The sequence below is a fragment of the Periplaneta americana genome, chromosome 3, assembly GCF_040183065.1.
Source record: "Periplaneta americana isolate PAMFEO1 chromosome 3, P.americana_PAMFEO1_priV1, whole genome shotgun sequence".
In the NCBI taxonomy this organism is placed as follows: Eukaryota; Metazoa; Arthropoda; class Insecta; order Blattodea; family Blattidae; genus Periplaneta; species Periplaneta americana.
This window is the reverse complement of record NC_091119.1, coordinates 166,654,086-166,675,631: the sequence shown is the minus strand read 5'-3', so window position 1 is coordinate 166,675,631 and position 21,546 is coordinate 166,654,086. Positions and strand designations below refer to the sequence as shown.

General features: G+C 35.2%; 1 protein-coding gene and 1 long non-coding RNA gene across 2 annotated transcripts in view; one reads left to right on the top strand and one right to left on the bottom strand.

The window, feature by feature from the left end:
- The window catches only part of LOC138696825 (5-oxoprolinase), a 69,425-nt gene extending 48,792 nt beyond the window's left edge, over nucleotides 1-20,633 (bottom strand). The window contains exons 1-5 of the mRNA XM_069822269.1: nucleotides 20,019-20,633; nucleotides 13,152-13,343; nucleotides 11,517-11,773; nucleotides 6,764-7,012; nucleotides 2,830-3,031 (exon numbers count right to left, since the gene is read on the bottom strand). Coding sequence (XP_069678370.1) covers nucleotides 2,830-3,031; nucleotides 6,764-7,012; nucleotides 11,517-11,773; nucleotides 13,152-13,343; nucleotides 20,019-20,186 — 1,068 coding nt within the window. The 5' untranslated portion in view covers nucleotides 20,187-20,633. The remainder of the gene's footprint in view (nucleotides 1-2,829; nucleotides 3,032-6,763; nucleotides 7,013-11,516; nucleotides 11,774-13,151; nucleotides 13,344-20,018) is intronic.
- Nucleotides 1-21,546, top strand: part of LOC138696828 (uncharacterized) — a 60,346-nt gene that overhangs the window by 9,601 nt on the left and 29,199 nt on the right. The gene's annotated exons all lie outside the window — the stretch shown is intronic.

Below are 21,546 nucleotides of genomic sequence, written 5' to 3'. Positions count from 1 at the left end.
CGATTTCTCTCTTTGTGTGAATTTGCATTTGTAAGATGTTATTTAGAGATTGGAAGGGTCTGATTGGTATGGTGTTCCCATTTTTACGTTTCATAATATGGTAATCCTTTTTATTGTTATTAATAATAATAATAATAATAATAATAATAATAATGATAATAATAATAATGATAATGATAATATCATCATCATCATCATCATTTAGGAAATTGCTTCACCTATATTAATTTAAGTCACCACTTGTTACTGTATCAACTATTTGGTAAAAATGGCATAGGCCTACTGTGTTGTTTTTCAAAGTGCATCGATTGCAAAGTGCAAATAGGAAGTTTTGAGTAACTGGTATGCAATTGTCGTAGAATTCGCTCATTTGCTAATACCCATTTCCTATGATACACGTCTCCAGAGCTTTCTCAATGAATGTTCTCAAGACGGCTCCAATGTAATCTATTTTTTCCGTAATGACGTGTCGTGACCACTTAACTTTATCTAATATTGACCTTGTTGTTGTGAAGATTATCTCTGCTCCACACAGGTATTCACAGAAACTTTCCTTTAAATTTTCTGTGTAGGCCTAGCTTTCTTAGAGACTTCTTCCTAGCAGAAGTATCACAGATAAAAATATGCTCTTCCACGCAATATGCTCTTCGCCATTACTACTGCCTTGAAGACTGTTGAAACTTGAAACTAAACTAAATCCCTGCAGGGGAGAAACTAACCTAAAACTAAAATTTGCATATATTATGGGAAGAAGTACGGAATGAGTTAAATCTGGCTGAACCAGGAAAAATGACAATAATACAGCAGTGGCTGATCCTGGGTTTTCTCAGATGACTACGATTAGGGTTACCAGTTTACTCATAAGTGAAAAGCAGGACAAATAGGTTAAAAAAAATAAGGGCACAAACAAATTTTGTAAAGGTTCTTTATCTTGATGTTTTTTTTTTTTTTTTTTTTTTTTTTTTAATATTTGGGCAATTAAGGCTGCAAAATTAGCACTACCAGTACTCGTTTTTTTGTGTAAACTTATACTACCAGTACTACTAAATAATATCTGTACAACAAAAGAAAATCGTTAAAAATACACTCAACATTAAAATTAATACAATTACAGTCAGTGCTGATATTCAAGAAATTTAACAACCAGTTCTCTCATGTGTACCTATGTTAAACATACATGGTGTATATCCATGGTAATTGCAAATATTATCTAGAAATAATTTAACAACTGGTTTGTCTGAACCAGTGCGAACCGGCCAAATATCACCACTGATTACACCGCAATAGCTTTCAATGCCAGTGAGGTTGCCAGATATCCCGTATTTGAGGCCAGCAAAATTTGTTCCATAGGGATCCCACATGGGATACCGAAAATCTTGTATTTACATATATGGTTTCATAAAAGGCAAAGGTTTTTTCTGTTATTCCTTTTCCTTGTTTTTTTTTTTTGTACGGATATAATGTTGTAGGAATATCAAACCTCTAGTTTTTTTCTGTTTCATTTAAAAGTAGGCCTAATTATCATTGCTGTTATTCCAAAAATTCGTAAATTCAATGACCACTGAAATCAAGATTTCAGACTAAACGATTACAAAATATCGATCCTCAATAGTTTATGAAGCTCATAGAAGAATGGACAATAGGTACATTTTCCGCAAATTACAAAATACAAAATTTGTGTAATGATTTAAAATTTGTGGTTTTTTGTGATCATACATTATTACGTATCTCTAGAAAGTGACAATCTACAAATGATGTCCTGGTGTTCAGAAATGAACATAATACAAAAATTTAAAAACTGTCCTGTGTCATCCCACAGTGGGAATGATTTCGGACACATTTTTATGCATCTTGATTACACAACTTTTAACACTGTATCACTTCGGAATATGTATGGTAAGACTTTCCTGTGTTAAATTTCAACGTACTTCGTTTACATGTTTCGACCTATTTATGGGTCATCTTCAGAACTGCATATCTTCAATAGTTTATGAAGCTTATAGAAGAATAGACAATAGGTACATTTTCCGCAAATTACAAAATACCTTGTGTAATGATTTATAATTTGTGGAACTGAAGGTGACCCATAAATAGGTCGAAACATGTAAACGAGGTATGTTGAAATTTAACACAGGAAAGTCTTACCACACATTTTTATGTTTTTAAAAACTACAGAAATTATTGCTGCTTTATTTTAAACTTTTATAACAAATACAGCTTTAATTACATAACATAGAATGCAAAATAAATTAAATAACCAACCTCACAAAAATATTTACTCAACATGTCTATTACAAACTCTCCAAAGCCTTTCGATAAGATAATTTGCCTGTTTTTACAGCGATAGTAGCCCTACCTCTTTAAATCATAACACTTTTAACGCTTTAACTAAGAAAGTTTTAAGTAAAAAATTTTAATTTTGTTCTTTAAATGTGCAGAAATTCGATCCGAACAAATGTAACATTGTAAAATTTCTTTGCAGAACGAAAAGTTACATTTGTTCAGGTCAAATATTTGCACATTTAAAGGACAAAGCTAATATTCTTTCAATCATTTACTATCATAATACACTGCTCTCTTAAATTTACTAAGCATATTGGGAATTCAATCAATAGCTTTTCCGAAATACGCTATGAAATGATTCATATAAAACAATTTTTATCTCGAAAAGGAAGCAAAAACGAGCAAAATTTCATTACCGGTATACTTTTGTTTGAAATATGTCGAAGAATAATCCTCTGAAATTAATGACATTACTAACGGTTCACTCTGCATATGATTTTTCCAATAGGAAAACAGAGGAAGATCTATCAGGCGTTGTTTAATTACCTGTGGGGCCTGTATTGTAACTCCAGCTGTAGTTGATTCGAAAACATGCTCATAATCTCCGGCAAATCGACTGACATCAGTTGAAGTACCGCCCATATCAAACCCTATGACAGGCAGGTCGGTCTCTTTCTTGTAAGTTGTCACGGCATAGCCCACCACACCTCCTGCTGGTCCAGACAATATGGCGCGTGAACCATTAAAGCTACAAGATAAGCCAGATATACTGATTAGGCCTACACACTTAATTACATTACCATTAAATAATCAATATCGGTAAGAAGGGTTAAATGTTATGTTTTATTTAATGACACTCGCAACTGCAGAGGTTATATCAGCATCGCCAGATGTGCCAGAATTTTGTCATTTCTACTGACATGAGCCTGTCGCATTTAAGCACACTTAAATGCCATCGACCTGGCCCAGGATCGAACCCGCAACCTTGGGCATAGAATGCCAGCGCTATACCAACTCGCCAACCAGGTCGACGGCAAGAAGGGTTCCTTCTGACTTTTATGATAGAGCGTGTGAAGAAAAACAGGTTAGTAGGGTACCTAATGCTGCAGTGCATCGGATGTGATGGAAAAATCGTGTATTTATATCTAAAAGTAGAGGACGTTATTTCACTCTCTAGCATTTTTCATCTTTGAAAAGGTAGGTACCTTTAAGTTGGCTCTTAGAAATTCCACATATTTGCGAGATACAGTCAATTGGTCTCCAAGTCCCTTGACCATAATTCTTTAGATTTTTGGGAGTAGAGACATTCAAAGACTTAAGTGTATTCTAAGGACCACAATTGACCTGGAAACATTACATTAACAGATTGTGAATGCCTGTTAGTAGATTCATGTGCAACTAGATATTTAATAATGAACGCATCTACATTCTTTACCATTGTTTATTACAAGTTTTTTTACTTATTTTGGTGAATATTATAGACTCTCAGTCTGTAATTCTCTTTTTCGGACACAGTGCATACTTATTACATATCGGTACATGGAAGAATATTGTACTGGAAAACTGTTCATTTTTCAGTAAACTTAATTATTATTTATAAACATGAGTAGCTTAATATCAAAAGCAGACATCTGACCTTCAGTTGAAATTTAGATAATGTGGATTCTTATACATTTTTTCATGCTTTTTTCAGTTACGGTGAACTATATACAAACTCTAACACTACATTTATAAAAATAAATTGTTTTTAAATATTACAAAGAACACTGTGAAGCAAAAAAGTGCCTCTAGATCAAAACTATGGAGACGACAGATGTCCGTCTTTGATATTAAACTACTCGCATATTAGATCCGTCAAATATTGAAATAGTACATAGTATGTTTCATTAAAAAACCCTATTATACTAGGAGATTTCTTCTTCAGACACTGCAACTTCATATATTGAATAATTATTTTGGATTTCTCAATAATTTTCTTCCATCCTTGGATGTATGTTATTCCATTTTCAATATTGCTTTGAAAATTTTAATTACATCATACTCCCATCTATTTTTTTGGTTTGTCCTATGTTTTCGTTTCAATTGGTTTCCATTTACATATTTCTTTAACTACGGTATCTGTAACCTTTCGCTTGTGAGTCTATGTATGGTACCTACATGTCCGAAACATCTAAATCTTTGAGAAAAAATAAAATTTATAATATTTCCATTTCAGATTTAAATTATATAATTGTATCAGATTAAATTATATAATTGTTCATTTCTTCTGGTCGACCCTGAAGGCATGATTCTCCAGATATCATCCATATCTTTCACTGATCTGTACTCTTAGTATTTTCATTTCAAATAAAATAGCAGTTTTTGTTTGTACGAATCCATAGATAGTTTCCGATCCTATACTGAGTAATAAAATCTCCATTCAGCATTCCTAGTTATTATTTTGCTTTTAAAATGCTTTATGTTAACGTAGAAAGATTTATTGCCTCAGATAATTCTGTCTTTAATTTCTTTTTCAATTGAATTATGTCTGTTCACCATTGATTCAAGATTATAATAAAGGATTTAATTTGTTTTGTATGTTCATCAATTATAATTTGATTTTCTAAATCTGTTTTATATTTCATAGATCTTCAATTTGTTTGTGCATTTTGTTATTAAATATCAAGCTGTATGGATCTGATTTCTTATTTGGTGATAGATTTCAATTTATTTTGAATTGTTTGGCTCTTACTGTCAATAAAATTTCACCTGCACAATTAGAAGAACACTTAAACGAAAAGTAAGGAAGGAAACTATAATGAAGTTTTATAAAGTGATAACGATACCAACATGCTTATACGGCAGTGAGATATGGACCATGACGAAGAGAGATGTATCTAGATTGCAGACAGCAGAAATGAGATTCCTAAGAGCAACGACTGGATATAGTTTAACTGATAGGAAAAGAAATACAGATATTAGAAAGGAACTCAATGCTGAAAACTTAATAAAGAAAGTAGAAGGATATATAAGTTCTTGGTCACAGCATGTTCAAAGAATGAATAATGACCGTATTCCGAAACAAATAATGGAATATAAGCCAAAGGGAAGAAGAAGTTTAGGCCGTTTAAAGGAAATGCTGGATAGACCAGCAAATAGAGGCGTAACAGGTGATAAGCCTAAATACTTGAAGATAAGAAGAAGAAGACGAAATGCAATATATTGATATTAAGAGGTTATGAAAAGTGTAACACGTATAAAATGACCTGAATATAGTTATATATATATTTTTATTCTTCATTGGATGAAAAATGCACTTTAACATAAATACCTGATAATTAGTTTCTTACCAAGAATTTCGGCATCTGATTTTTTTTCTCCACGTTAATTTATTCGTTTATTTATATATAATTTTTTATTGCACGTAGTACCTTAAGAATAAATGATTGTTATGAAACTAGTTCATAATGTTATACTTTATTGCATGGAGTCAATATTTAGGATTCCTAATTTTGACAAATCCAATAACTAACTGTATTAATATTATAAATGTGTTTCATACGCAGTTTTTTGTACGACAGCATTATAAAACAATTAATAAATAAATAACATATAGGTATCAAATTTGTGATGATGGTTAGTTTGATATCATAGCACAGTCTAGTATATACAGTCACGAAGCTTGAGTTGTTAGAGTGCTAGGAACAATAAATTGTGCTGGTACTATTTCGCATTGTCTGTAATGAGGCGATATTAGCGATCCTAGTGGTCAGCAACTATCTATGGATGCATATTTACTACGTATTGAGCTTCGTGACTGTATATACTAGACTGTGATCATAGGCTATGAAGAATGGATTGCTATGACAGCAGTGACGTATTGAATATTGTTGCACAGGAAATAGTTTCATAATAATTAGCTTCATGCCACAAGTTAAGTAAGTCATCATAATAGTCATTACGCTTTAGTTGGCATGGTAATATTTTACAGCACTGGTATGTACAATAATGTGGCATATTGTGCAGGATTTTGACTAATGATAAAGACCGTAATGCTGGTGCACAAAAAAAGATAGTTCATAGAATAGGAAGAAACAAGCTTTGAAGAGAAACATTCTACAAACGAATTCCGCAAAACTTACTAGAGAGAATATCATTATTGGATTGTTCATATATTGATATAGGAAACAAAATGAGAGAGAAGGAAACATCAATGAACTTTGGATTTTAAAAAAGCTTCTATACTACCACCATCAGTTTTAAATTTGTACACTGATGCCATGGTCAAGAATTATATAATTAATAACAAGAAGTTGGCTGTCGTTGAAATAAAATATTTTGTCAAACATAAAATAATCTGATTAAAATGGGCTTATATCAGAGGCAAGATTAAGACCATCTACAGAATTTATATAGGTATCTATGATAGTAACATCTGGCAGTGAAATGCTAAAACAAAAATTGAAATTAGGATTTCGAAAGTCTTTTACTTTGTACATACGTGTTCATGGGTGTGAGTCCTCCATCACTCTGCATAAAGAGTACATTGACTCCTTTAAGATTGTCTTTAAAGCCACCTGCAAAACCACTCATATATTTGTGTATGTGTGGAGTTAGATATGCATCAGCACACGCTGTGAAGCCACGAGGAACTATGCGAATCATTGGCATTATCTGATGTGACAAGGACACATGGGTGAAGCCCAGTTGCATAGCCAATCGACCTACGGTCAGCTCATGCTCTATGTACCTGAAAGAGAAATATTGGATAACATTATGTATCGGTACGGAATCACCTGTACTGTAAACCAAATTAGGACTATACATACATATGTAACTGTTATGGCTAAAATTCACAAAATCAGATGAAATGAGATATGTTTCACAGATATTTTAAATTATGTAATTGTTTTGTTAATTTTTTCTGTAGTACATTATTATTAATATGTAGATCAGTATTACCTAACTAGCTACGATTATATAAAAGAGAATTCTATTTTATTCTACAATTTATTTAATAATGTCCACAAAAATGTCAGTTCTGTGACATTTCAGAATTAACAAAAACCAATTTTCAATTTCTTATCCCTTAAATCTCATGTTGATTACTGAATTTAATATATTATTTTAATGTCCCGAAGTACATATGATATTTCCATGCAGATATTCTGCATCATCATACGATGTAAGAGTAATGGAACGGAGAAAAATTCTCTCCGGCACCGGGATTTGAACCCGGGTTTTCAGCTCTACGTGCTGATGCTTTATCCACTAAGCCACACCGGATACCACCCCGGCGTCGGACAGAATCGTCTCAGATTAAGCTCCAACTCTTGGGTTCCCTCTAGTGGCCGTCCTCTGCACTACGTCATAGATGTCTATGAACGTAGGACCGAAGTCCACACATATGCTGAGGTGCACTCGTTATGAATGACTAGTTGGCCGGGATCCGACGGAATCACTAAGTGATTTAAGCATATCATATATATTATTTTAATGTACCGAAGTACATATGATATTTCCATGCAGATATTCTGCGTCATCATATGATGTAAGAGTAATGGAACGGAGAAAAATTCTCTCCGGCACCGGGATTTGAACCCGGGTTTTCAGCTCTACGTGCTGATGCTTTATCCACTAAGCCACACCGGATACCACCCCGGCGTCGGACAGAATCGTCTCAGATTAAGCTCCAACTCTTGGGTTCCCTCTAGTGGCCGTCCTCTGCACTACGGCATAGATGTCTATGAACGTAGGACCGAAGTCCACACATGTGCTGAGGTGCACTCGTTATGAGTGACTAGTTGGCCAGGATCCGACGGAATAAGCGCTGTCTTAAATCACTAAGTGATTTACGCATATCATATATATTATTTTAATGTACCGAAGTACATATGATATTTCCATGCAGATATTCTGCGTCATCATACGATGTAAGAGTAATGGAATGGAGAAAAATTCTCTCCGGCGCCGGTGTGGCTTAGTGGATAAAGCATCAGCACGTAGAGCTGAATACCCGGGTTCAAATCCCGGCGCCGGAGAGAATTTTTCTCCGTTCCATTACTCTTACATTAGTATACCGAGTTTAAGATTATGCTGAGTATGCACACCCTCATATCTGACTGTTAACATAAATATACGAGTACATGACACATGTTACATATTTTACAGAATTTAACTATCTCAGAACTGACTGGTAATAAAGGTAATATGTTTTCCTGATTTTATTATACTCCAATTTTACAGAGAACCCTATTTTACCTGAGGTAGGTATGTTAAGGTTATAAATACATTATAATATTTATATGATATTGATTAATTAAATCTCCTATTGAATTAATCTTACATTTCAATTATGAAGTTAATAAAATTTTACAAATCTATAAATTAAGCAAATCTCTACAACGTTTTATAATTTATACACATGAATGAATGTAATGAAGTGAGATGAAATTAAATACGTACTAAAATACAATCTTATATTTCAGTTAACAAGTTTCATGAAATGTATACCATAGTATAACCTAAGCAAACAACTAATCCTAACATTCACTAGAATGTAATTTAAATTCCTGTGGGTTGAAATCTCTGAAGACGTTACACAGTTTTCCGTAAAACAATGTTGTTACAAGCAGTTTCTAAATTTTATATAACACATTTATCATGAATTTATTGTAAATTATTATCCTAATTAATTTCTATCAACTGTTAAATTAAATATTTATAACAAAATATGTATATATTTTTCCTTTCTCTAATATAAAAATTACAAATCACCCTTTCACTGCATACTCCCACACTGTGGCTCATACCAAACAACTGAAGAACTGTTATGTACTCTTGTGCTGTCACCCAGTGGATACTTATATCGCTTGTAGTATGTGCCACAGAACTAACATTAACTATTAGGGACTGATTTAAATAATATTTAGAGCATTAAAGAAATAATTCAATGATTATATTTTGTAATAAATTAATACATAACAGGGGTATGCTAACATTTAATCCTGTCAAATATTGTGTTTCACTCTTTTAATTGTTAAATGACGATAAAAATGTTTTTGAAGATGTAGTCAGAGACACGTCACAGAACTGACATTTTCACACTCAGAGTTGCTGGCTGAGACGTATTGTCCAAATAATAATTAAATTACAACATGATGGTTGTCATTGTTTTAGTAGGTAAAATTCTATAATTTCCAATCAGTTTACAATAAATTTCAAGGATATGTTTTGGCCAATTTCTTGATTTCTAGCCTTATACATTATGCTGCCATATTTTACTTAGACAAATACACATAAAAAACATTGTAACATTTATTACATGGCATTATTCATGAAATTTTAACCATGGCTTGATGATGATAACAATATAAAACTTGGCTCTGATTGACTGGACGGTATGACTTTTGGTGTTCCAAATAAGTACTTTAGTACGATTCTGGGTATCTCTCAGTGCAGTTCCTACCCGGAGATCCGATTGAGGGACTATTTTACCTTCAGAGAATTTTACACTGAGGTATTCCAATAACACTGATAACTCATCCATACCAGTTGCAGAAGACACAGCCCAGCAGTATATATTCCACTCCAACTCTGGCTACTAGCAACAGGCATCTACGAGGCGTGTTCTTAAAGTAAGTTCCAAAAGGGTGTAGTAAGTAAACGGGAAGATCTTTACAAACTATTTTTGTTGCATTGTATTCCCCACACTTCAATTACTTCTCAACATAATCTCCACCATTATTGAGGCATTTATCGAGTCGTGGCACAAGTCTTTCTATCCCCTCATTGTAGAATTCGCCCGCCTGCAATGCGAACCACTCCAGCAATGCTGTTTTCACTTCGTCGCCATGAAAACGTTGACCACAGAGGAACTTCTTGAGGTACAGGAAGAGATGAAAGTCACTCGGAGCCAAATCCGGGCTGTAGGGGGGATGGTCAATTTGTTTCCAGCCAAATTTCGAGATGAGATTTTGGGTGTCGTCGCCATCAAAATGTTGACCACCGAGGAACTTCTTGAGGTGCAGGAAGAGATGAAAGTCACTCGGAGCCAAATCCGGGCTGTAGGGGGGATGGTCAATTTGTTCCGAGCCAAATTTCGAGATGAGATTTTGGGTGTCGTCGCCATCAAAACGTTGACCACCGAGGAACTTCTTGAGGTGCAGGAAGAGATGAAAGTCACTCGGATCCAAATCCGGGCTGTAGGGGGCATGGTCAATTTGTTCCCAGCCAAATTTCGAGATGAGATTTTGGGTGTCGTCGCCATCAAAACGTTGACCACCGAGGAACTTCTTGAGGTGCTGGAAGAGATGAAAGTCACTCGGAACCAAATCCGGGCTGTAGGGGGGATGGTCAATTTGTTCCGAGCCAAATTTCGAGATGAGATTTTGGGTGTCGTCGCCATCAAAATGTTGACCACCGAGGAACTTCTTGAGGTGCAGGAAGAGATGAAAGTCACTTGGAACCAAATCCGGGCTGTAGGGGGGGATGGTCAATTTGTTCCCAGCCAAATTTCGAGATGAGATTTTGGGTGTCGTCACCATCAAAACGTTGACCACCGAGGAACTTCTTGAGGTGCTGGAAGAGATGAAAGTCACTCGGAATCAAATCCGGGCTGTAGGAGGGATGGTCCTGTCCTCATGATTTTTTTCATCGACAGCACGCACCAAATTGTCAGTGACCAAAGATGGCCGACCGGTATGCTGCTCGTCATGCACAGAGACGCGGCCCTTTTTGAACTTCATAACCCATCTCCTGACCATTCCATCACTAATGGCATCATCACCATACACCTCACAAAGTTGACTATGAATGTCAGCTGGTTTGATGTTTCTCGCATTCAAGAAATGGATAACAGAGCGCATCTCACAGTCGGCGGGGTGCTCGATCACTTTAAACATTTCAACTGATCATAACTAACCCCACACACGGACTGAAGCTCTGAAACTGCATGCACAGCTTGTCTGAAGATTGAAGAAGAAAATATGCATGCGCAAAATAACGATTGCAGCGATGTGACGGCTATAATTGAAAACGGAACTTACTTTAAGAACACGCCTCGTATAATGAACACTGATCAAAATACCCCTCATTTCTCGTGCAAAACAACAACTGAATAGACTGCAGTGGACTATAGTGGACTTTATGTTGTCATCAAACAGCTGGATACATTAAGAAGATTGATTGATTGATGATGATGATGATGATGATGACTGCATATTCTTACGTATTGAAAATTCAGCAATACATACGTGTAAGAATGAGCTAGAACCACTGCAATGCTTCTGATTCCTTTCTCCTTCAGGGCAATGAGATCCTTTATCAGTATGTCCTCTTTGAGTTCATGACACACAAGCAGCTCCTCTCCAGTGGTTCCTGTAACTTTGCGCCATTTGTTCCACTCCCCGTCAACAATGGTATTCAGTTTACATCGATTAGACAGTGCTGGAACTACACGGCAATCCACTTCGACCACTTCTTCGTACAAGACTTCAGGCGTTAAAATTTCCTGGTGGTTAAAATGAATTACAGAGTTACTGATACTAAACTTAATAAACGGAATTCAGTAAAATTTCATTTATACGTTTTATGAGGGGGAGGTCTGAAGGAAAAACTCACCAGTGAGAAAAATGTATAACTGAAATGGCATTTAATCACATCTGAAATAGCATTTGAAGACCATATGCGATGTTGTTAAAGTCAATTTAGTAAAATTTTCACAAGAGACATTTGGAACTTCACAATTAAGGATCTTTGAGTCTTTCATCTATTTGATGACTGAAAGCAAATATGTAATGGTCTCTTAAACCAAATTATAATAATAATTTAGCAATTAGCAATGAGAAAATTTAGTTAAAATAATATTAGTACTCAAATTTATAACGCACATTCTTGAATAATGTATGATTATTCGTAGAATAGAGCCAAAGCTGGCGGATATATTACAGTCCAGTTTGTCCAATGTAGAATTCGTTACAACTACTGAAGGTTAATTTGTAAACTCCTGTTAGGTTGTATTTGTTTGTGTGTTGAGATGTTTTTGTAGTTCGTTTTTCTTTCTGTATGCAATGGTGTATTTTAATTTCCTGAATGAAGATGCGATCTCTTGTGTGTGTTTTTGTTTTCATATGTTATTGTGATGTATTTTTTGCATTCTTGTGCTTGTGTTGTGTTTCTTTGTTTCTTGTGATTATGTTTTGTCTTTTTTATGATGTCTATTATGTCTACCATATTCATAATGCGAGCGATCAACATCCATCCCTTCTGTTTACTTTGTTTTTGTACAGTTTTCCTTTTTACCCCCACAGACAAAAATCGAAAGGAGTTTCATTTAATTTCATTTAATTTATTATATTAGCAATGAAGCTTTAAGCTGTGGAACAAGTCAAAATTTTACAAGATTACAATTACAATTTTTACAATTTTTTTTACATTTTTTACAATATTTTACAATTTTTACAATTGTGCAATTTTCTACAATATTTTGGCGAGCTGTAGTGTGATGAAGTGAGGCCCAAGGATTCGCCAAAAGATTACCTGCCATTTACTGGAGTAAAGTCCGGGGACCTTGGTGACCACTGCCAATCCATTGTCCGGGGAATGTAATATTTAAGATGAGCTGTCAACTGACGGCTAAAATGTACAGAGGCTCCGTCATGCTTATCTTTGTAGACAAGGGAGCTACAAACAGCTGTTTCTCTACACCCATTATGAACACTGCTGCCATCCAAGCCACTTGTCATACTTCGACAATCATCACATGTATAGCGCGAACAGTGGACAAAAGTAAAGTCTAAGTGCATGGATCCATTCTGGGTCCAGCCCTCAAAAAGTCAAATCAAGGCAAACATGGATAGATGGATTATGATGATGATATTTATTCTTACCAGATCAAATATCTTAGGCCTCGCCTGGTTACCAATGAATAAAAGATCACGGAAGCCTTTATTGATAAGCAATGCCATCCTTTCGCCCTTTCTTTCAAGCAGTGCGTTGGTGGCAACTGTTGTCCCCATGCGGATCCAGTCGATGTACTTTCCATCAATGGGCTCTTTTATTGGCATAGTAATACCAGTCTCCTAAAAGAAATCACAACACATATTTCAATCTCAATCAGGGTGCGAATTGACGGGGGGAATGGGGGGGGGGATTTCCCCTCCTATTGGAAAGTTATCCCTCTCATAAATTCATATTAACATCCCTGCCAGGGACAACTTCTATCCCCCCCTCACAAAATATAATTATTTTAATATGAGTATATGTACTTTATGAAGTATAAAGTAAGCAAAGAAAATAATATTGATGTATTATCATCACCGGCAAGCTGACAACAATCAATAACTTGGGAATTACACATCTTATCTTAAGCCTGCTCATGGATATAATTATTATTATTATTATTATTATTATTATTATTATTATAATCAAGATGCAAGACAAGCAACTCAGTGCGGCCAAACATTGAGCCTGTAGAATGAGGATAATAATAATTTTATGTATGGTATTCTCTATCTCTCCCTTATCAGAAATCTTAATTCACACCCTGTTCTCAATACACTTGAAGATAAAATGGAAGTAAAATTATCAACCTACACAAAAAGAATTAAATAGAAGGGGGAAGTTCTGTAATGAATTACAAATTAGTACGGAATCTCTAATAAAATTGTATTAATTTCTGCTGTGCTTCATTTCCATCTCTGGAGAAATTTAATTTTAAACAGCATGGCTGTTTTACTTCCTTAGCACTAAGTGGCACATTAACTGTCAGCAGTTTGTGCTACCAACTTCCTCATGTAGCATGCAAGATAGTTGCAAAAGAATCATTCGGACATTCATAATATTACCACTGTTTTGTTTTATTACTAATGGCGGGTACTTGACTATTCGTCATTTACCCATATAAGCCAGTTGTGCAGACCAACTCACTGACAGAGTCATTGTCCAGGGTGCGCCATAGGTGGCTGGTCTAAGCTACATCTGCGGTGAGATGAGATGAGATGAGATGAGATGATGAAGATTTGTTGGGATGTGATAGGGGCACCAGAGCTCTCGGAGAAAACCCCTACGTTATCTGGACCAACACAAGTTATAAATCACGGGTACAGAAAGGATCGAACCCGGGTTTGCAAGATTATAAATACAGCACTCTTATTCACTAGACCACTGTGGCAGTTCCACAAATTGTCATTATATTAAAAATACACATAAAACAACATAGCTTTATTAAAAGATGTACTACAAGAAATGTTATATGGCTTTACAGTTCCCTAAGCCAAAACGTGCTATTTCATTTTACACTTTCTGTTTTGTGCTATACCATAAAATGGAGTGAATTCGATATAGTTATTATGAAACAGATAAATGTTTTTTTTTTTTTTTTTTTTACATAAAGAACAATGCACAGACTGTGGCTTATGAGATTATACAAGCTGGCACATAGCTCTTGGAATATGGGTCTAAAATGGTTCCCACATAAAGCCAATTCCGCAGCTTGAATGCCTGTTTGGTTCTAGATATTCGTAGCAGAACACTTAAATGACATTAACATTTGGGACATTTAAAGGGCTCACTGTTGCTTATTAAATGCTTCGTACAATATTTTATGGTCAATAGACGTAATTAAAAAACTTCTACATTTCAATTATATTAAAATAAATGGCTGTCATTCTTGATATTAAGAGATACTACATATTATAAACTAAAGCATTACCTTCATGTTCAATTCATACACCATACCTTTCCGGAAATAATGAAAGAAACTTGATACATTTTACATGAACACTGTAGTCTATCCTTTTCACTTTTCACGTGTTTACAATAATAATAATAATAATAATAATAATAATAATAATAATAATAATAATAATAATAATAAGTTCCAGTGAATTAAGGTACTGTATTATCTTCCATGTCCCTGAATTCATAAGTCAATCATTTGTAAGTGGACCTAACTTTTCCCTTTTTTTTTTTTATATATATATTGACGCTGAGATGTTATGATTTTTACTAATGGAAACTGCAGTCACATGCATGATAAGTACAATTGTGCGATTTTTCTCTCACACCTTGTAATGATGAAATAAATACCTAATAGGCCTGCTGATTAATCTGTAGTGGATAGTAATAGCAATTGTTGTAATATTTCAGTGTGTGTAAACAGTTTTTAAATTAGAAGTTAGAATTAAATTAGGAAGTTAGTCTGCAATATATGTTGAAAGAGTAATGGAATGGAGAAAAATTCTCCGGCGCCGGGATTTGAACCTGGGTTTTCAGCTCTACGTGCTGATGCTTTATCCACTAAGCCACACCGGATACCACCCCAGCGTCGGACAGAACTGCCTCTGATTAACTAGTCACTCAAAACAGTGCACCTCAGCACATGTGTGGACTTCGGTCCTATGTTCATAGACATCTATGACTAGTGCAGAGGGCGGCCACTAGAGGGAACCCAAGAGTTGGAACTTCATCAGAGGCAGTTCTGTCCGACACTGGGGTGGTATCCGGTGTGGCTTAGTGGATAAAGCATCAGCACATAGAGCTGAAAACCCGGGTTCAAATCCCGGTGCCGGAGAGAATTTTTCTCCGTTCCATTACTCTTTCATTGTATGATGACGCAGAATATCTGCATGGAAATATCATATGTACTTCGGTACATTAAAATAATATATATGCAATATATGTGATTAGAAATGATTTCCACATTTGACGATTTCCCAAAACATAAACAAATTATCTCAGGATTCTCAGGGACGGTTTTTTTTTTTTTCTTTTTTTGCCGTCCATAGGCACTTGCGCATCTGCTCTCCTCGATCCCTATTTCTCTTTTAATAATATCTGCATCTCGCTCCCCGGAGGTGTTTTCTGTAGTCCCTCATGAAATGTCAATTTAATGAAAGCATAAAGAAAAATCTTCGGTACACCATACGGTGGTAGTTGTACCTTATCACAACGAATAATTGTAGTAATTATTATTTATTTATTTATTTATTACTCGTAATGTCGTAATAATATTTGATTTGGTTTGGAGTACGAGGGGAGTACGTTACACTAAACTCGGCACGCACAACATTAAAATCGCATTGCTTGTGTATGTTGTATCCTAAATAATGTAAATCGTATATGTGTCAGTATTGAGCAGTAATAGCTAATTAACCATTGTCGTAGAATATTTCGCCATTACAAATGATTTTTAATCATACTCTTTTCCTCGAAAGTATTCAATAATGCTACTGATTGTCTTAAACCCGAGTCACACGGGGATAGTTTACAGGAGTCAAGTGCTTGAAGCCTCTAAACTTGATGCTATATTTGTGATCACACGGAGACATTAAACTTGAAACCATGCTTGAAAAAAAGCGCGCGCTGAATGTTGTATTCGCAGTGGTGTTTGAATTCTTGTATTCTGTTATAGTTAATAAAAATCAATAGTGAACTGGCATTTTTAGTTTGGTGAAACTGAAGATGACATCAGGACATATTCAAGCATGTGTGCAGCTAATTGGTGCCTTGTTATTGTATGAATTACAAAATAATCTTGAAAAAAAAGGAAAAGAGAACATGGGTTAAGAAATGGATTCGTAGAAGAATTATGCACGGTGCATCTAATACCTTGTTGAAAGAATTAGCTGAAGAAGATCCTGCAGAATACAGGAAACATCTCAGAATGAGTCCTGTTTTAAGAGTTTTTAACTTTTTTCGAACCACTTCTACATCTATGTTTTCGAAACCTTGTTCCATGAGTTCACTGACTAGTTTCTGGAATAATAATTCCCGCTTGTTTTTATTGAGGTATTCTTTGTCACGTATATTCCACACTTCTCATACACTTCCAAAAACTTCATGATATCGTTGGAATTCCACTTAGGGGCGCTCATTATTAATAATTATTAATTTACTTCGACAATAGGCCTAAAACTACAAACTTTCTACTTGCCAAGTTGCTACAAGTTCGCATTCACACGCGGGAAGTTGTGACGGGAAAGTGAACACAAAAGTTGACGGGTCGTCAACTCAAATTCTGCTTGACCGCCGAGTCACAACTTGACTGTCTCGACTATATCACACGGGGAAAGTTGAAGGAAAGTCGACTTCTCCAAGCACTTGACTCCTGTAAACTATCTCCGTGTGAATTAGCCTTTAAGGCAAGACAGACTAAGAACCATACTAGTTTAATAATAATAATAATAATAATAATAATAATAATAATAATAATAGTAAATTATCATCATCATCATCATAGTCCTGAAATTAACGTTAAATAATGTTTATGGAGCTTGTGGCAACACGATTAAAAGGAAATCAATAAATATGGTTCAGAGGCCTCGAACTTTATTTGTAGGTCCGGTAAATACAAGGATGATCGGTCGCGAGCCATATATTATACAGTAATAGAAGGTATTATAAGAGTGCCACACACCAAACATCAGCTGCGCTGCGAGTTTCAACTGCTAGGTCCAGAGATCGAAACTGCAATGTCGCCTGATAAAGCATCCATCGAGTAGCAATTGGGCATCCCTCACCAGCTTGATGAATTAAGTTAGTGTGATGGAGAGGGGCGGGGCTTCTATGATTACTGCCGGATGGCCGCCCAGGAGCGCACAAACTCAGCGATAAAACTCACGTTTTTCCTTTAGTGTTTCAGTAGGAATTCCTGTCTCGGTATATTTGAACTTCATTTAGAACTCGTAGCTAATTTTTTGGTTTATGAGTTTTCTATAGCTTCGTGTGGTAGAGAAGGTCTGATGGCCGTAACTCCGCCAGCGAAATTTCAATGTAGATTTCGATGTCACTGATAATTCCCTCGTTAACTAATATTTCTCTTTTAGCTGTATATAAAGAATAATTTTAATTTACCGGTAATGAAAATTTAAACAATTATGCCTACCTAATTTTTATTTGCACTGTTTATTTTTTTTTTCGTGTTAGTAGAGAACAAATTTAATAGAAAATTAATCACTTGCAATCCGTACTAATACAGTATTGTTCAGAAATATTTGTTTCGATTAGTAATTATTAATATATAGTCGCGACGCTGTTATTCCCGGCGTGACTCCTCCTCTTTGTTTACATCTTAGGAAGTCAAGGCTCTATAAAGTCTAGGTAGGTAGTATCGTTCGCCATTTTTGTTCTTTCGTTGCCGAGCTACCAGACGAGGAATCTATCTGCCACACCGTTAAATATTATTATGTCGTAGCTCCTATGATAATAAATCAAACGCACTGTAATTTAGCAAATAATTGAGCGGCAAATAACGTCCTCGTGTGCTTTCTGCGAACGTCAACGAAAGAGCCAAAATGGCGGGCGATTATATTAAGTATTTATCCAGCCTTAGGAAATACATGGCGTCTTCATCAGCGAATCACAAGACGCACACGTTTAAATGTAGCCGATCTGCAACGTGATTGGCTGCCGGAAATTAGAGCAACGGGACTACAGTATTTCAACAATAAAATTATTCCAATGGCATCAGGCCCAATGTAGGAAGGTTGCACGCCTTGAGGAAGTTAGTATATGTAGGCCTACAATATGTACCCGAATGCACGCGAAATTTTAAAATGCTTATCATGCCGCCACTAATGGTACCCATTGGGCTATTGAGGATTTTCTTGACTCTTGTAAGAAAGGCCAACTAACGTTATTTCATTTGAGTCACTGCGTCGAATTAAAAATATGTTCCTTCTTTCCTCCTTGTACTCCAACTGATGGACGTCTAACGGGTTAAGACAAGTACCGATAATATATTTAAATCTGAATTTTCTTTATTTATATTTAATGATAATTATATGCATTGAGATACCTACGTAACTCAAATTAATCTTCCGTTGTTTGTTTCATTAATTCCGATTGTCTGTTTTCGCCTTTACGGATTGCATAATTCAACATGTCACAGTCTATAGCAGTCATTTTCAACCGGTGTGCCGCGAATGATCCGCTTGTGTGAAGCGAGAAAATGAAAATAGTAAAGGTTATCGCAGCGAAAACTGGAAAACTGAAAAGAATAGTGAACGAGTCCACAAAAGAGAACATTCAGCGAACACGGCACATTCCTCGTAAAAAAAAACCCTAAAATTTTCTCCTGGTTGGGAACTACTGGTTTAGATTACTGTATATGAGTGTGACGTGGGATTTTAATTTACACCTTAATGTGCCACACATTGAAAACCGCTGGCGTATAGACTAGTACCGCATTTTTCGCAAGACACTAATTTAACATACGGTTATATAGATATCTTGTATGTACCGGTACTGTAACTAAGAAAGTGAGAATAATGGAGAAAAGTTTGACTAGAACTACATTTATTTCATTTTTCATCAAATATCGGTAGGCCAAAGACTTGCACATTTCCTTAGTTTCTTATAATGAAATCCGAATACAGTAGTCCTAAAGAACATGAAATTTTGTGGACTGTAGAATAATAAATTGGTTTTTGAAGTGTTAGTATATAATTTTTATGACCAAATTCAAACTTACGTCTAATTGTTTTAATATTTATTATAGACCTACTCAATATGAAACAGAACGTATTAATTACATTGTCATTTCGAAATGGTAACATTTATGTACATATTTTGGATATCCCTGATTAAGTTCAGTCTTAAACCAAATACCTTAACAAATTAAACACCATCACGTGACTTAATGGCGCAAATTTTAAACAGAACAATGTCCATATTATTGGTATCGACTATGGAGTATCGGCAGCTAAACCACAGCCGTCACGTGCTGACGATATGATGAAAGTGAAATTACTTACCTCTTCTAAAATTCGCCGAATTCCCTCTCTTGGAGCATCTGGGTAATTTGCAGGATCAACAGATAGAAGTTTCATTACACGAATCTTGCCATCTGGACATCTAGCATATATGTCGGTGAAGGTGCCACCCCTGTCAATGGCAAACTGGAACTTTTTTTGTTCGGCCATAGCGAATGTTAACGATATACAAACACACTAAGTCACTGCAAACGTTTCCTCTTCTTTATATACCAGTATCGACTCTACTCTTATCTTGCTTGTAATGCCAGTCAGCTCGACCGGTTCAAATGCGTTACGTAATTCATGAGTCGATTCCTGTAAGCCGTAGTGTAGAGCTCAGTAGAGCTTTAAAACGTAGTTGCAAAATAATGTGCCAGTCATTGGGATAACAAATAACCGAGACGAGATGAAAAATACATTATAGTTGGGACTATACTGAATCGTTATATAGGAAGATATACGTGAACATTTTGCCAATGTGATGAAAAACGTAATGCGAAATCTTTATCTGCCAAAAGTCAACATGTGTAAACATGTAAGACAAATTCATTCGTGATCGGATTGTTCATGAAATGGAATAAATTGAATGGGAGCACCACCTGCACATCAACACTGTAATTGTTTCAACCGGTCTCGGTGGCTTGAGTCCTGTTACCAACGTGGTAATTTTAACACGAGATCTGTAACTCCATATGCGGAGACTAAAAAGAAAGGCAGAAAATAGGAGAATGCTGGGTTTCCAGTGAAAGGCGTGCCCTTGGACAGAAAACTATGAATGAATGAATCTTAACTCAGTTTATTACACACAGTATTAAATTTACTCTCTTTCAGCAACTCTGTGGCATATATTTTATTTTTTCATTATGTAGGCTAGTTATTGCTGATATGTGAAATTACACTATCAGTGACGCGGAAATTTCGGGTTCTGCAATCATCTTTTGGGACCCCTTGACTAAAAGGTGACATAACCAATTCGCTTCATTCTTACAGCCTGCAAACTAATACAGATATCAGTTTTAGAATGTGGGAAAGTGAATAATAATAATAATAATAATAATAATAATAATAATAGAAATTGTTGGCATTTTAGGACCGTATAATGGGAACTGTGTTTATACTTCTATTTATGTATTTATCTATGGTCTGTACTATACTGTTACAATACGTTCTAATTTAATCCCCAATGCCCCTCAAAATCAAAATGTTCAAACGAGTTTTTAAATACCTATTGTGTTGGTTGCAACATTAGAGTTCCAAAATGTTTCAGAGAAAAATGTTATATTATATATCATACCGATACCATCCTTTTTTTTTTTTTTTTTTTTTTCATTCTATTTATTGTAGTCCATAGATCTTACATTAGCTTTGGAGGTTTAAGATGTCAAATAAGTAAATTATTTTACAAGATTCCTTCATCATATTCAATATTATATGAAAAAGCAGTAATAAATAGTAGGCTGTGCAATACAACTTAATTTTAGAAGTCAACGTAAGTGAAACGTTTTGTGAATTCTATATATTGTGTTGG